The sequence below is a fragment of the Haliaeetus albicilla genome, chromosome 2 (assembly GCF_947461875.1).
Source record: "Haliaeetus albicilla chromosome 2, bHalAlb1.1, whole genome shotgun sequence".
In the NCBI taxonomy this organism is placed as follows: Eukaryota; Metazoa; Chordata; class Aves; order Accipitriformes; family Accipitridae; genus Haliaeetus; species Haliaeetus albicilla.
The window spans coordinates 10021349-10036833 of record NC_091484.1 but is presented as its reverse complement, the minus strand read 5'-3'; the positions used below and the strand labels follow the sequence as shown (position 1 = coordinate 10036833).

Below are 15485 nucleotides of genomic sequence, written 5' to 3'. Positions count from 1 at the left end.
GCAGCTGACCACCCCCCCAGGGCGACCAGCCGACGCTCAGCCAGGGAGAGCTCCCAGGTCTCACCCGTAAGACACGACAGAGCACATGATGGGGCTCCAGCCTATCCTTTCTGCAGACACACCATCACCACTCCTGTCCCCCACAGAGTGACATGTCTGGGGGCACCTTGCATCCCGAGACGGCCGTGCGACAGTCACAGATGAAGCGATCGTTGCCGTAGGGTCTGATTTACGTTCAACCTGCACCATCTTTAAGCCCCACCTCTGTCCCAGGCGCCCAAGAGCCAGACCCCAGCCCCAGCCTGCTCATGACTCACCAGCCAAATGTGAGCAAACACCTCCAGCTTTCCCTGCCTTGGTTTCATCATGATGAAGATGTTATTTTTACTTCAACCGCACCAAGAGGCACTCGTTTATTTGAAACATTAAAGCACCTACGGGCTGTTTCTACAGCCTAATCTAAAAGCTGCCATAAAAGGACCAAAAGCAATAGTCATTATCTGCCGTTCAGAAGCTTAACCTTTGGAAAGAAAGACCAGGGCTCTGAGCTCTGCTTGCTAAACACCCTTTGCCTCTTCCCAGCAACTGTGCAGGCTGTAGGTGAGGTCACCCACCCCAGAGAGGAGGTTTCTACCCCTGGGGCTGCATTTAAAGGTCAGTGGCACTGACTGCAGCTGAGGCTGTCTGACCTTTGAGAAGAATGGGGCCACAGGAGGTGACACAGCCAGAGCACAGATACCAGAGGGGAATGTGCACCGTCGACTTTGCGCAACCACCGATTTCGGAGGTACAAAGGGTCTGGATGCAAGGGGCTGCTGGCCATTACTTGGAATAGTGGTCTGAGCTGAGGGCAGCTCTGATTTGAGCTGATGGGATCCTTCATCAGTCATTCTCACTTTAAATTTGAACAGGAGTTGGATGAACTTGTGTGGGACCTGGCAGAGCATGGAGCTGCTAGGGAGGCTGCTCCTGCTCCCAGTCCTGCTGGTGGGGAGACCAACAGCAGCACAACAACCAAGAGCCACCAGCTGGGAGAGTTTTACACATTCAATTAACCACCACAGCCAGAAGCAATGAAATCACTCTGAAGCAATTAAGCTGGAGGAATGTTGGGGAGGCTGGGGGTCATGTTATTTAAAAAGCAACTGCACTAAAACTTCAGAAGGTACCCACTACACTTGTCACAACTTGGACTTCAGACTGTTTTCCTTCAAACTACATGTTAACCTCCATAGTCTGGAGCCACTGGAAGAAATTTCTACTGTTATGTCAATGATTGATTTTCACATTCATTTATGAATTTGCTGACTTTCCTTGACAGTCACCTTATTCCCCATTTTTCCTTTCCTAGGACACGTGGTTTCGCTGCCACCTTGGAGCATGTTGCTGTGCCCTCAGACCCCCAAGCAATGCCCTGTTTTGGTGGGACACAGCTCACAGTGGGCCCTGGGGACATATGATGTGCCCTGGCTGCAGGGCACCTCCAGTTGTTCCAAGTTTTTCTGTCCATGGCAAACTGAAAACGAAGCAGAATGGTAGAGCATGTCCCTGCTGTCTCAGGGCAGCTCTGAGGGGAACACAGCAGGTACCAGTCACCTCGTTTGAGGTGAAGCTGTCTTTGCAAAGCCAGTTCATGGAACCATTGTTAATAGAAATTAAACTCAAAGGGCAGATTTTTTTTCAAAGGTTCACATTTGTACACAATCTAACTGCTGCTACCTTTAGCTGAGCCCGCTGTCCAGACAGGAGCAGAGAGTGACATTTGCTCTCAGCTTCATTTATGTGTAAAAAAAAAAATCAAAAAAAAAAAATCACATTTTACTGGCCATGACTGCTGTGAAACATGGCCCTAGAGATTGCTCCTGGGGTCTGGAGGACACAGCTCAACCAGGGCCTGGAACATGCAGGGAAGGACAGCCTTTGGGTGAAGCCATTTGATAAATTAAGACAGAGACTCAAATCACACACCACCCGTTTTGCCTGTGCTATCACACGGCCAGCTGCAGGATGCTGCATTGCCCCAGGGTCTGGTCCCATGTGCAGCTGAGGTCAGTGGAACATGACACTGATTTCAGGAGCGTGCCCATGTCCCCAGGATGAGTGGGAAGGCTGTGTGGACACACACTGGCTGCTTTAGTTCACCCTGAAATTCTCTTTCAAACCTAAACCCCTGCCAGGCCAGGGCTCTCCCGAGAGGGGCAGGAGTGCATTGCTCACCTGCTTACCTTTCAAGGTAAGGCAGTGGAGAAAGTGTCCTGGAAATGCTGCTGCTTTGCAGGTTATTAACAGTCACAGCGAGCAAACTGCATATCCCAGAGCCCTACAATACTGTCAGTGGGGCAACACAGAAATCCCAAGAGTTATTGCCCTATACAATCAGGTTATGTACCAAAGCGATTTTATGACACTGATGGATGTGAAATCGTGGGAGATTTGGGCAGAAAGTAATCCCAGAATGGGCCAACTACATTCTGGAACTGCCTTATGGTTGTAGCTGGCCTCTGCCAGCTTGCCTTTGGGAAGGAATCTCTCTCCTTGAGAAAGATTTCTTGCTGCAGGTTTTCTGGCTCAGGCTGGGCTTTCAGTAACCATATATTTCTTATGTATAGATCAATGGAGCACATGTGTCTGCACTTGCCTCAGCATCTTCAACCTCAAGAGGGTGACTGAACTGGGAATACGATGGCTATTTGTAAATAAAGCCATCGCTGGTAAAAGGCACAAGTGCTCTTACTCGGCCAGCAACAAGTAGGAAACACAGCAACCATAGCACACCTGCCCAGGCACCAAACCCAAACCAAGGCAGCCCTGGCTTGTTCCCTGCCCCAGGACCAGGCTCTCACCAAGCAGCAACACAGCACTGCAGCCCCCCAGCCCCCCTTCCCAGCCAGCTCAGAGCTGGGGACCGGGCTGCAGCAGCACCAGAAGCTAAAGAAATCCATTCTCACAACCAGCAACCACCTCCCAATCCCTGCCCAACTGGCAGCTAATGCAGACCCTACCTCAGCCCCAAGGGGTGAAGCCACTACCACCATCCTCCTCGCAGCCCCAGGCTCACCCCATCAGCAACCACCACCACAAGAACTACCCTTGCAGGGGGGGGTCTTGTCCTCAGGTAATTGGTGGCAGCTGATGGCACTATTCTCAGTGGGGGACACTGATTAAATTGGCACCAGCTGTGCCCTGTCCCAGGAGAGGGGTCCAGCCTGGCAGGTGGCAGTGTGTGGGTTATGGCAGCCCCGGGTCCTGCTGGTGTAGGAGGGGGACAGGACAGCCTGGACCTGCTCTTTGGCCTGGCCAGGGTACATGGAGTCAATTAAATTGATTGGGGTTTTGCTAAGTGGCTGCAGTGCCACTGTCTGGGCTCCCCAGCAGCAGGAGTGTCTCTGTGAATGTAGATTAAAGCACACTCATGCTCTCAATGTTCTGCATTCTCACACCAGAGGTGGAGATGCTGATCTGGGCTTTTCCTGGAGTAATAAAGGACTGGGAGGATTTGCTCTTTTTTTTTTTTCCCTGTCTCCTTTAGGTGATTTCTGGATGGCAGTGGTTTTTGGCTAGCAGGGGACAAAGCAGCAGGCCGGGGGGGGGGTGGGGGTGGTGATAAGCAAAGTAGGGACCCGATGTTGCATCAGTGGCTGGACCATACTGCGTCCCTGAGCCCATCACAGCCCAAAGCACCAGCCTGGTCAAGGTCATGTCCTTGGCCCCTCCGCGTGTCCCAGGGTGGCCATGCCCTGAGAGCCCCCACGAGATGGTAACAGCCTTTCGTGTTCATGTCCTCTGGTGGGAAATCGGCCCTTGGCCACCTTTCTGGAGGCTCCTCTCCTCCCAGGGTGGCGATGGGCAGCAGGTACAGCCTGGGCTTGGCCGAGGGAGCAGCTCAAAGGTGCAGCCCAGCCTGCGGGCCCAGGTACCCCAGCACGGAGCGGTGCGGCAGGGCCCTGTTACCACCGGCCACACCATCGCTGCTTCACCCCGGCAGGAGGAAGGCTCAGCTGCTGGGGAAGGAGAGGTTTGCTTGCCCCGAGTCCCGGCCACGCACAGCAGCAGGCACAGCAGCGATATTTCCATTTATCCCAGAGCGCGGCCGCTAACACGTAACTGAACCAAAAGTCGAACGCCAGTTTTGCATGAGTCGATTTACTTTAAAAATGTACAATTTCTGGAACACGATGACTAGTCAGCAGAGACACCGAGTGCCTGTGATTCCCTCATGTGCCGGGGTGCCTGGGACGGGGCACGGGGAGCAGCACCCCGAGCTGCAGGGTGGGAGGGGGACGAGCAGCCGTGCCCCTGGCTGGGCAGTGACTGGCCCTCCCAGAAACCTGCACCCACGTCGGAAACTTTGTCCTCTCTCTTCACTGGCTGCCCTGATTTTTCTTTCTTTGTTTGCAGCGTTTGCAAATATTGCACATATTTGGGTTGGGTGGGGGTTTTTTGCATAGCAGGAGTCGAAAGCGAAGGCAGGAGTGTCGCTCCCTGCGTGGCCTTTCAGCTATTACTTAGCTCTTGTGCATAAACCCTGCCCTGCCCCAACCCTCTGCGCCTACAGGTATCACACGTGGGCAAAACCATCCCGGGAAGATGCAAGTGCACCCCAGATTTACCGACGACCCTCTCTTGTCACAGGCCCTGTCCTGTCACAGGGAAACTGCTAGTTAAAGTGGCTAAGTGGAAATGACCAAGGGACAAAAGCAAGTGCCACGACTGCCATGCTGTCGTGCGCTAATTAGAGCCATGCAGCAGCAGCCGGTAATGATGACATACACGGGGAAAGCAAGGGCAGGACCACCCGCGCCCCAGCACCCTTCGCCGCTTTGCTGGGTGCCTCTGCATGCGGCAACCGCTTTCCCCGCCGCAGAGCTCACACCGGCCCCGTTGCCACCTAAACTGGAATTGGGCCACAACATGGAGGCCAAAAACCTCGGTATTTTTAATGCCTAGGTTCAGCGGTACCAAGTTTGTAGCTGAAATGACTGGTGGTGGGCATCTGCCGTGTGCCCCCCAGGCAGCACACCCACCCCTCTGGATTTCTGCACGCCCCTGCAGCTAGCGGATCTTTTGTGAAGTGCTGTGTGTCCTCGGGAGAGAGGAGGCTGCTGCATCTGTGCTAAGAAAAGGCAGCGATACATCCTGGTTCTAGGAGCGACTTCTAAAAATAGCAATATCTGTATCTGGAGAGCGGAGGGAGGAGGGAGAGCTCGGGGTCGGCTTCCAGGCAGGGCACAGCCAGCAAGAGCATCGGGGCAGAGGCTGTGTCCCAGCACTTGGTGAAGAAAATGGTTCACTATTCCCATTTAGCACATCCACGGTTTAACTCCGCAGCTCTGGCAACGGGTTGTGGCATGGCTTTGTTCGTTAACCAGTGACAAGGTAAAGCACTCGTGTGAGTAACTGGCTGGCTGGGTGCCGGAGGGCAGCACGTTTCCCACCTCTGTTACTGACTCTTATCATCACCTTGAATGCCTCTTTAAATTTTGGGGGGCATAACAACCCTCTCTCAGCACCCTGGCTGCGTTATTCAGACCCTGCAAAGGAAAACCAGCTCCCGCCGTGCCTGAGGCTGGGCACACGAGCAGCTCGGTGCCGGGGGTGGGACGGGGACCCCCCGAGCTCAGCCCCAGGCGAGCTTCCCCATGGGGCTGCCAGCACGCTACTGGAGGGAGACGTCTGCGAGCCTGCCCCGCGCCCGCCACGGCGGATAACGTGGGCACTTTTCTATTGCTGGCTTTGCGTCGGGCCCTTCCACAGCTTCTTGGTCCTTTTCGTCCCAGGCTCTTCCCCTGCGTGAACTGCCCGCGCTGATCTCTCCAAACGCCGACGACAAGCCCGCGGGATGCTGTTGCCCAGGCAGCTGCTCCCCTGCGCAGCAGCGCGGGTGGCGAGAGCTGCCCCCTCGTCCCAGCCGCCGGGAGACACCTTGCAGCCGCAGCCCCAGCTCCAGGGTGATGCTCGGCCACAGATTTGCCATTCCCTGCCTGGAGAGCGCGACCTGGGACTGCTATTACTCACACCGGGATTATTTTAACCCCAAATCCTTACTCTAAAGACAAGCTCCCATTTTGATCTATAGGCAGTGGTGGGTTTGCACTCAAATCGAGGGAGTGGGGTAACCCAGCCTGCACAGAGAGTAGTCTCTTGAGAGGTATATAAAGATGCTTCATAATCCCAAGTGAGGTAGCTGAGCTGCATGGTCCCGCTCCCCAACAGGATAGGACATGGTCAGCGGGGGCTGTAGGGGCTGGCGCTGGAGGCAGGATCCCTCTCAGGGCCTCCTGATCCCCAGCCCTCCCTGCCAGGCACAGTTTCTTAAGACAACCAAGTTCCTACTTGGTCATCAGAGCACCAGGATGGAAAAACAAAGGCCAAGGGCCCAGAGAGCAAGCCACAGGAGAAACTGCACCCTGGACTTGCACCCTGGGCAGATTTCAGGCACTGGGGGTCTTTATTTTTTTTGCAAGTGCAAAGACTAGGCTCAGAGTTGCAAGAGCCAAACCAGAGAAGGAGGCAAGGTTGGTCTTAAATTTTCGTGTCACTTCATCGACAGAATGTGCTGGGGACCCATCGGATATGTAGGTGAGAGAAATGCTGCGTTTGGGTTTGTCTTCCAGTGCGCTGGTGGGACACAGCCGGGCATGGTTGTGCTCAGAGAAGGTCTTTCATGATATCTGACGGCAGGGCTTCCCCTGCCACGTTCACAGCACCCAGGTCTGACCTCTTCCGTGTGACAAGCGCCATCATCTGCACCGTCCTCTTCAGTCCCGGCTGGCAAGCAGCTCCATCAGCCAGGATAGCCAGGGGACCGTGCTGGGGCGAGCTGCCAGGCACCTGGGGGAGTTTGTAGCACTTGGGGTAGTTACTGAAACACTCAAAAGTGTCGTTGCAGTTTCTGCAAGCCCCAGGGTGGCCACTGAAGCCCGCGGATGGGAAGGGCTGGAGCGCGGCACTCGGGCACCCGCAGCAGAGGAGGGTGCGGATGGCCTGGAGGAGCATCATGTCCTTGGAGAGGAACTTCTGGAAGTTGGGCTTGAAGAGCAGGTACACCAGGGGGTTGTAGAGCGTCGAGGACTTGGCAAAGACGGCTGACAGCACAAAGGCCAGCGCCGGCACCTGGCTGGCATCGCCAAGGACTGCCCACAGGGCAACGACGGCGTAAGGGGTCCAGGCAGCCAGAAACCCCAGGCACACGGCAATGCTCAGCTGGAAGAGAAGGAGATGGAGACGGCGGTGCCGTGAGCCTCCTGCGGCACACGCGGGATGCTGACCCCCCCCTAAAACTCAGCCACGTGCAACGGGACACTGAGCAGTCGGTCACGTCCCCAGGGAAAGGTGCTCAGCCTTCTGGACCTGTCACACTGGATCATCGGGGTGTCAGACATCAGGGTAGCAACTCGGCACATCCCAGCGTGGGCACATAAACCTGCACTCGCTTCAGGTGACTCACACCCCATCCCACCTGGGAAGCTCAGCAATTGCCTCAGCCCGCCACGGCAGATGGGTACGAAGCACCCAGCGACCCGGCTGGGACCAGGCCAGCGTCGGACTCCAACAGCATTTTGGCAGCACTCAGAATCCCTCCAGCAATCTGTGTGCCAGCGTGCAGACTGACCGAGAGGCTCTGGAAACAGGCCATGCTCAGACCCCCCTCCTCTAAGCAGACACGAAGGTTTCCTTCGAGGCCAGGCTTGCAAGCTGTTTTCTTTGGTGTTTGGGGTTTTTTTAAAGGGTATCCACTTTTTTTTTTTTTTTGACATATCCTTGGTAAATTATAGTATTAGCTTGTAGTCTGGGGAGCAATGACTCATGCAAGCTCCTTTTAAGATCTTTTCCAATGTAATTTAAAACGAAAACTCCTCCACCTGATGGCTTTAAACGTGGAGAAAAGTGTTATTACCCACACTGATACAAACACCCGCAGAATTCATCAGGAGCAGCAGACACCCTGGCAGAAGGGGTCCTGCCACATTCACCTGCCCACAGGGCAGTGGGCACACCGCAGCACCCCGAGCCCTCCCCTACCTTCACGATGAGGCTGTGCACGCTGCGGGCTCTGCGCTGGGGGGACGTGTGCTGCCTGACGGCTCTCCGGGACACCCGCACCGTCCAGAGGATCAGTGAGTAGGAGACGAGGATGAGGAGGCAGGGGAGAAGGTAGCAGAAGATGAAGAGGGCGAGGATGTAGAGCGTAGCCTCCCTGCTCGAGGCTTTCCACGTGATGCAGCAAGCTGTCCCATAGGGCTCGGGGCCGTAGCTGCCCCACTCGGCCAAGGGGGCCGTGGCAAACATCAGGGCGTATGCCCAGACGCACAGCAGCAGCACTCCGGCGTGGCAGGGCGAGAACTTGTTGCCTGTGGCAGAGGGATCGGCGTGAGGATGGTTTCCCATGGGCGAGGGGCAGCGGAGAGAAGGGCTGTGACCCTGAGCTGCCCGCACGTCCAGGCACCGGGGACGAAGCCAGGCACCCTGGGACACGGCTGGGGCCACCCGGGCAGGACAGGAGCTGCTGCACACAGCATGGCAGCACTGCAGCCATGGAGCGGGCAGAGCGGTGGCAGCACTCACCCCCGGGCCCTGGGACACACAGGCATCCTCTTGTACCCTTGGGTGGGCGGCCAGAGCAAGGCGCCAAGAGAAATGTAAGGGTTTGCCCCAATCTAGGCAGCAAGTGGCAGGATCAGCAGTGCAGCCTGTCTTGGCTTAGGGAGGAATTGCTGGGAGATCATGCGGCTGCTGGTGGCTTGGCGGGGGACACAGCACCCACGGCCCCACAGGGATACTGCTGCACCCACGGCCCCACGGGTGGGAGGGAAGGGGGCTGCCTGGCTGCAGCAGCCTGAGCACAGGGCAGGGAGAGCTGGCTCCAGGACTGCTCAAAGCCATCACAGACACTGTCCTTTGAAGGACCTTTTGCTCTCCGGCAGACTGAAGCACTGAGGAAGGTGGTTTTTTTCCTTTTTGTCCCATCCCCCATCAAATCTAAAACTCCCTGATCTTCTAAGAGCTCAGTATAAAGTGCTAAATCTTCCGCCATACATAGGAGTAACATTTTTCTTTGAAACTAAGCAATTAAAAGCACATTGAGATTAGCTATTTCCTCATAGAAAATGGGCCAGGGCGTCATGGGGAGATAAGCTCAACGTGCCAGGCTGCCAAGTGCTGGCTCATCTAGAGAGCAGAACCTGCTCAGGGAAAAGCCACTGGTACCTGGGCTGCCTTTTAAGAGCCAACTTTTATCTTTATCTTTCCTTCCACCTTTTTAGTGATCTCCTGAGTTGTTGTGCTGGCACATAACCAAGGTGACTCTGCTCCAGCATCGTCCTTGAGGCACCGTCAGCTGCTGGGGACAAAGCGTGTTGGTGGTTGGCAGCAGCCGCGGGCTGGGGGCAGACAGGCAGTGAGCCATGGGAGAGGGGGTGACGATGCACCCTGGGGTGCTGGCCTGCAAATCAAACCAAGATCTTTGATTTCCCATTTTATTTCTATTTTTGGTCTTTAATCCAATGTATATTCTGAACATACATGCTAGATGGAGGGTTAGCAGCTGAGCTGAGGAAATTAAGAAGCAGCTTCAAATAGGAGGAGCTGTAAATGTGTAGGGGACGTTCCTGGATCCCCCCACTTCTCTCAGGTGCTTTCTACGCTGCATGCCCAAGCTTATAGCTGCATATAGCTGTAGAGCTGCACTCATGTTAGCTCTACAGAGGAAGTCCAGGTGAAAATAAAGCTACAGAAGTGAGCTATAACACTGCACACCCAGCCCTCCTGTATTAATTAATTCAGTCAATTAAATACATTTGGCCTATGGCTCTCCCCACCAGGGACAAGGGAAAGCGGCTCTTCCTTGCACTGCCAGATCTTATGGCTTCCCAGATGCAGAGCCTGCTCTGGCCTAAGCTCAAGTCTGCGTATGGACGTTTGAAACCCTGTGACCTGCTGCGATACAGCAGCTGGGACTTTTCCACAGAGGGAGGACAACGCCCTTGATACTTTTCGGGATGATGCTCCTGAGCCCTGGAGTGAAGCAGGGGATGGCTGAGATGCAAGCACAGGGCATGGGCACAGGGTGCTGGGGCTCCATAGCCCCACGCGGGTAGAGGGGGATGAATACACAAGTAATAAAAGCCTTCAGAGTCTGCTGCATCAGTGTATTAACCGGGAATAGGTTGCCCTTGGGCAAAGCTTTCCTAGAAGAGGTGTATCTGACCCATAAGAGAAGGAAGAAAAAGAGTTATGTTAATAGAGAAGGGTGTAAGTATAGATCAGATAACACATCCCAGCACCTACCATATGCTGGGTAGCAGACCTTCAGGCAGCAAACCGTGCTGAGCACCGTCAGGCTGGTGAGGCTGCACAGCCCAAACAAGACCCCGCAGAAGGCGTAGAGAGTGCACACCGCCTGGTTGAACAGCCACCTGCAAGGGAAAGCCTGCAGGTAAACCCAGCCCTTCCCCTCTGCCCGGGGCAGCTGGCTGACAGCCCCTGCCATGCGGCTAGACAGGAATTGTCTCTGAAATCCCTGCTCTGGAGGAAGGCTGGGTATTTCCCAGCCGCTCTCCTGGCAGTAGGGCCTCAGCTGCTGGTCCCACACTGGAAGCAAAGCCGACCGTGCGTGGGGCAGCTGCAATGGGCTGCATGGATAGCAGCGTGTGATTGCCCAAGAAAACATGGGCATGATCTTGCCCCAGATTTGTTCTCTAAGCATCCCAGAGACAGGCACAGACAGAGCCACAGGTGCAGGAGCTGCCCTGATCCATGCCAGCGCACACCACTGCAGTGCCTGTGCAATGTGAGGGCCAGCTCGGAAACCCACCACCAAACCCCTTTTACAGCAAGTCTGTGTGATAAACTGGGGGGACAGGGAACAGCAAAGCACCCTGCTGTGGGGTGGATGTCTGTGAAGGGCCACCAGACTGACTCCTTGGGTCCCCCTGCACCACCTGTCAGGGATCTCCCCATTTCAAGACAAGGTTTGCAAAGTGCACCCGGGGCCATTGGCCAGCACAGAGCCGCTTCCACAAAGTACCTGTGTGCAAAGAAGGATGAGGTGGCCAAGGGAAAGAGTGTCACCGTCATACTCAGGTCACTGATGGCCAGGTTGACGATGAAGAACTCGGCAGGCTTCAGCATTGACCTCTTACGATAGGCCACCAGCAGGAGCAGCGAGTTCCCAGAGAGGGACACAATGCCTGTGGAGAAGGCAGAGGAACGGTGCTGTATGTAACAGAGCTGGGAAAGGAGCCAGGATCATCTTCAGATGTTTGGAAGCCAACACCGGAGATGTCTACAGAGGGTGGAAAGGGCTCCAGGCTTCCCTCCCCAGAGCAGGCTGAGCAGGGGAGCCCATGGGACCTGCAGAGCTCTGTGAGCACATCTGGAGATGCTGGACATTGAATTTGATCCCTTCCCCTTCCTGAAATCCTACAGAGGCATTTGGTAGGATGGCAGTGATGGGATGAGACTGCAGTCGGCCCTGGGTGCAGGATCTGGCCAGAGTCACTTCTTCCAGCTGGAAGGAGCAAGGGGGGCACTTCCTTCCAGCTAGATAAATAACAGGAGCTTTGTGCGATTGCTCTTCTGATGTGAGGCCAAGGAGCTGCACCCCTTCGCCTTTTTAATTTCTTCCTGGCAATGTCACTCCTAAGTCTGTGTTGTCCAATATCATGGTAACAAAATAAACAAGAAGAAAGGCATTATGAAGATCAAGGAAAATCCAGACTAAACAAACGAAGACTCTTTGTTTGCTACTAGTGTATTTAAAACAACAGTGGTGATTAAAATTTTATAACAAGGGCTTTCTCTCTTTTTTAAATTATAAGCGTGCTTTCATTGAAAAGAGGTTTTGGTGTCCTCAGAAGGGGAATCTCTGCTGCTTTTGGGGCAGGTTGGGTAGGACAAGAATTTCTCCCTAATGGATTAGGCTGTAAATTAAATACAGTGGTAAGAACCAGCTTGCAAAGCCGCTAAATGGCTAACACTAAAGTTCCCCTCAGGAACAGGATTCCCACGCAAGACTTCATCAAATCCAGAGCTTTGGAAGTTTTGGAGTCACTGGAGGGTAGAGTAATGAGATGTTTGTCCTTCTTCCCAGCCTCATGAGGCATTTTTCCCACGGAGCTAGTCTCACATCTGTACTAAGTACATTTTATTAGCTTTACTAACTCCTAGGAGCTGTAGGTGCCTGTAGGGCTGCTGGCAGTCCCAGTGGCGTGAGCATGCCTTGGGTTCCCCATCCTCACAGGCATGAAAAACTCTTCTAGCGTTTGGGAGACAACTTGCTCAGGGCTCAGATAACTGGAAGGCTTTTCGTTGCTCATTGTTCACTTCTGCCCACACCAACCAGGGCTAGGCCGCTTCAGAGCACATCCCAGCCCCTCGGTTTTGCCTGCTGGCTTTTCAGTGCCACTAACTCCAAATCACAGGACATTCAGCAGCTTCTTCTGCCGAAAGCAAGGACCAGCTGGAGGTCCAAATCACCTTCAATAGTCCTGAAGCTGGCAATGCTAACAGAGAGTCCCTACCTGTCTCACATCAGGTAGCTGCAGTAGGAGTTACAGCACGTTTCTCAAAGGTTGTTCTTCAACTTTCCAAATATTTAAAAACATAACTGGTACTTGCAGTTCCCCTGAGAGGGGAATGCAGTCACCAAGCTTTGGCCAGATCATCCTTTTGAGTAACATGGGGAGGGCTAATGTGGGAAGGGCCAGTTTGATTATTCTGCTAATGACTGAACGCTTCTGGAAGCATCAGTGACTGCAAAAGTCCTGAATGTCTCTCGAAGGCAGGCACCTGGGCTGCCCACAGCAGGGAGAGAGGTGTAACAGGCTGTCTTTCCTTACCAAAGACTAAATAAAGTGTGCCAAAAATCAGGTCTTCTCTCTCCGATAAGGTGGAGATGAACACCAAGGCGTTGGACACATTTCCCATCTGCAAAGCAAAATACAAATACAAGTGAGAGCGAATTTTGGCTAATGAAGGAGTGCTCACTTTCCTCCGTTCCCGGGGAGGACAGCTCTGCGACACGCTCCTGGCACGGTGCTACAACCAAGCCAGCAGCATGTACCTCACCGCGGGAGGTGCCTTCATTAAGGCTGCACACAGCACTGACCTAACCAGCTGGGCAGGGGGCCGATAATAGGATCAGGCTGGTAATCTCACTTGATTACCATTTCTTCAATTACAGATTTTACTGATTAGCATTAGCCTTTGGATCTAAATTTTCTTTGCAAGTCTCGGCCATGTGCTGACTGCAGCGGGCACTGTGCGTTTGGACATGGGGATTGGCAGCTCAGAGCTGGAGGCTTCGTGTTTTGCAAAGTCCCCCACCTCCTCCAGGTTTGTCCCATCCTTCACGTGCCTCCACCAGTCCCTGCGTCCACATCAGCAGAGAGGCTTGGCCCAAACTCTCTTTGCGATGCAGCCAAGACCTGTTCATGTGCCATCCCGGTGGCATATTAATTGCCTCTACTGTGAGACATGCACTGTGTGTGCTGAGAAAGGCCCATGCAGACAAGGGGACTTGCAACAAGCTGTTCATCAAACCGCAGCCCAGGAGACCCCACAGCTGGGGACAGAAAGGAATTTTGTCACCGCAATCATCACTGCTCCTGGCTGGGACCCTCCTTCTGCTGTAACTAAATCTGATCTGTGCTGCCAGTAGTGCAGGCAGGGAAGAACTTGAGGGTGAACACATGTATTAACAACAACAAAAAAATAGTAGTAAAAAGTCATTCCCTTTCACACGGTGTCTGACTCAATCATTGAGTTTTATCAGCCTAATTAGTTTCCCTGGTATTTCATGCAGCTGAGCCAAAGGTTCCCAAGTGCTTAGGAAGTTAATAGGGGGTAGTAGAGCAGAACAGCAGACGTGTTTCAGTATATTCACTCCCTTCACTGATAACAAATAAATGGAAAAATATTTTGTTCAGGTGAAGAAAAAAAAAAAGAGAGAGGGGGCGAGAGAAAATAATGGTTTAATTATATGTTTCGATAGCTGTTAGCTTGCTTGCTGGGATGCTTAATGCATGCAATATTCCTGCCTCCTTCCCCAAGGTCCCTACCTGCACGCTGTGGGAGAACTGAAAACAGTGCCCTGCCGCGGAGCAGGGGCTGGGGAGGGGAAGGCAGCTGGGGCCAGCCTGGGCATGGTTTAACCCTCACAAGTGGCAACAGGCTGCTTATTCCTGCCCCATAGCCTAGTCTTCATAGGGCCATGCTGCGAGCTGGAACAGGGAATAGATTTGGCCTTATGGGGAGGAGGTGAATAACAATAATATCCCCAGCACAGATCCCTACGTGACCTCTAACTGCTGTGAGGCAGCTTGGGAGCTACCGCATGGGCCAACAGCCATGGGAGACGGAGCCTCTTTCCATGAGTTTTGCTGACATGGACTTCACAAACAGAGCGACTACCCTTGTTATCTGTACCCGGGTGAAAATGCGCACCTCACATCCAAGGCTGCATTCAGACAGATGGAGCTAATTACTTGAAGTACTGTGTAAATTAGCTTTGAGTGTAAATGTATTTTAAGACACTAACTGGTGTTAAACTGCCAAGAAATCCTGCCAGTAGTTTTTCATTCTCTGTGTTACTGGCCCATACAGATGAATATCGATTGACCATGGTTCCTCTGGCCTACTTCATGGCTTTCTTGGGTTAGGTGGGCACACAATCCATGGGATGTTTACAGCTCATATAGTCCCACTTGCTACATTTCAGTGAACTTATCTCAAGCATCTGATGTTAAGCAATCAAATATTTTTATGGTTGGTGCCTACATACCATGAGTATGATGAAGTTGCCTCTGCAGACCAGGCAGGATGCTGGTTAATTTAGTTAATGGGAGCTGCAATGGTCATCCATGGTTCTCAATTCACTCTGTTGACCGTCTGGCCTCTCTGGATGGTTCCTGCTCCTCTTATGAACAGAGATGGTGGAAAGCAAAAGAACTGGTCTGTGCAAAACAGTCCCGACAAGCGTGTGCTGCACAGAAAGGGGTGTCATGCACTGAAGACAGAAGGAGCAACAGCAAGCCAGGTTTTGGCTTGCTTGCTCTAGTAGACATGGCCAAAGCCCTTGTGCTGCTGGCATACTCCCACATCCTTGAGACATGTTTTGCCCAGGTTACTGGTTTGACAGCTTGATGCAAATGTGATTTTAAATTAAGCTCCATTTACATCATCCTGCTAAACTGACAGAGGCTCTCAGGAAGCTCAGCTAACGGCTGCTGAAGTGCAGCAGACTTGCCTCCTTCCTCAACTCATTTATTGGCTTTTGGCAATGAGAAAGAGGTACCATACTGTTTTGAAATGCCCCATCCTCCTGCCTGGGTCTGGAAAGTCTGCTCTGTGGCACTGCATGGACATCATGAAGGCAAACATGGACAGCCAGGAGGTCTACCCGCTTCTGTTTGGGTTTCCTACTACGGACTTTCACTTCAGAGAAATGACCACCACACATGGGATTTTTCCAATCCTTTGTTGTG

General features: G+C 53.3%; 1 protein-coding gene across 1 annotated transcript; it reads right to left on the bottom strand.

Moving 5' to 3' along the window:
* Positions 1 to 4143: 4143 nt before the first annotated feature.
* LOC104313492 (opsin-5-like) lies at positions 4144 to 15090 on the bottom strand. The gene is made up of 6 exons (XM_069805595.1): positions 14783 to 15090; positions 12840 to 12927; positions 11027 to 11189; positions 10288 to 10415; positions 8023 to 8351; positions 4144 to 7203 (listed from the first exon to the last, which is right to left on the bottom strand). Exons 1-6 carry the CDS (start codon positions 14783 to 14785, stop codon positions 6649 to 6651), a joined length of 1266 nt encoding a protein of 421 aa, XP_069661696.1. The 5' UTR covers positions 14786 to 15090; the 3' UTR covers positions 4144 to 6648.
* Positions 15091 to 15485: the final 395 nt, after the last annotated feature.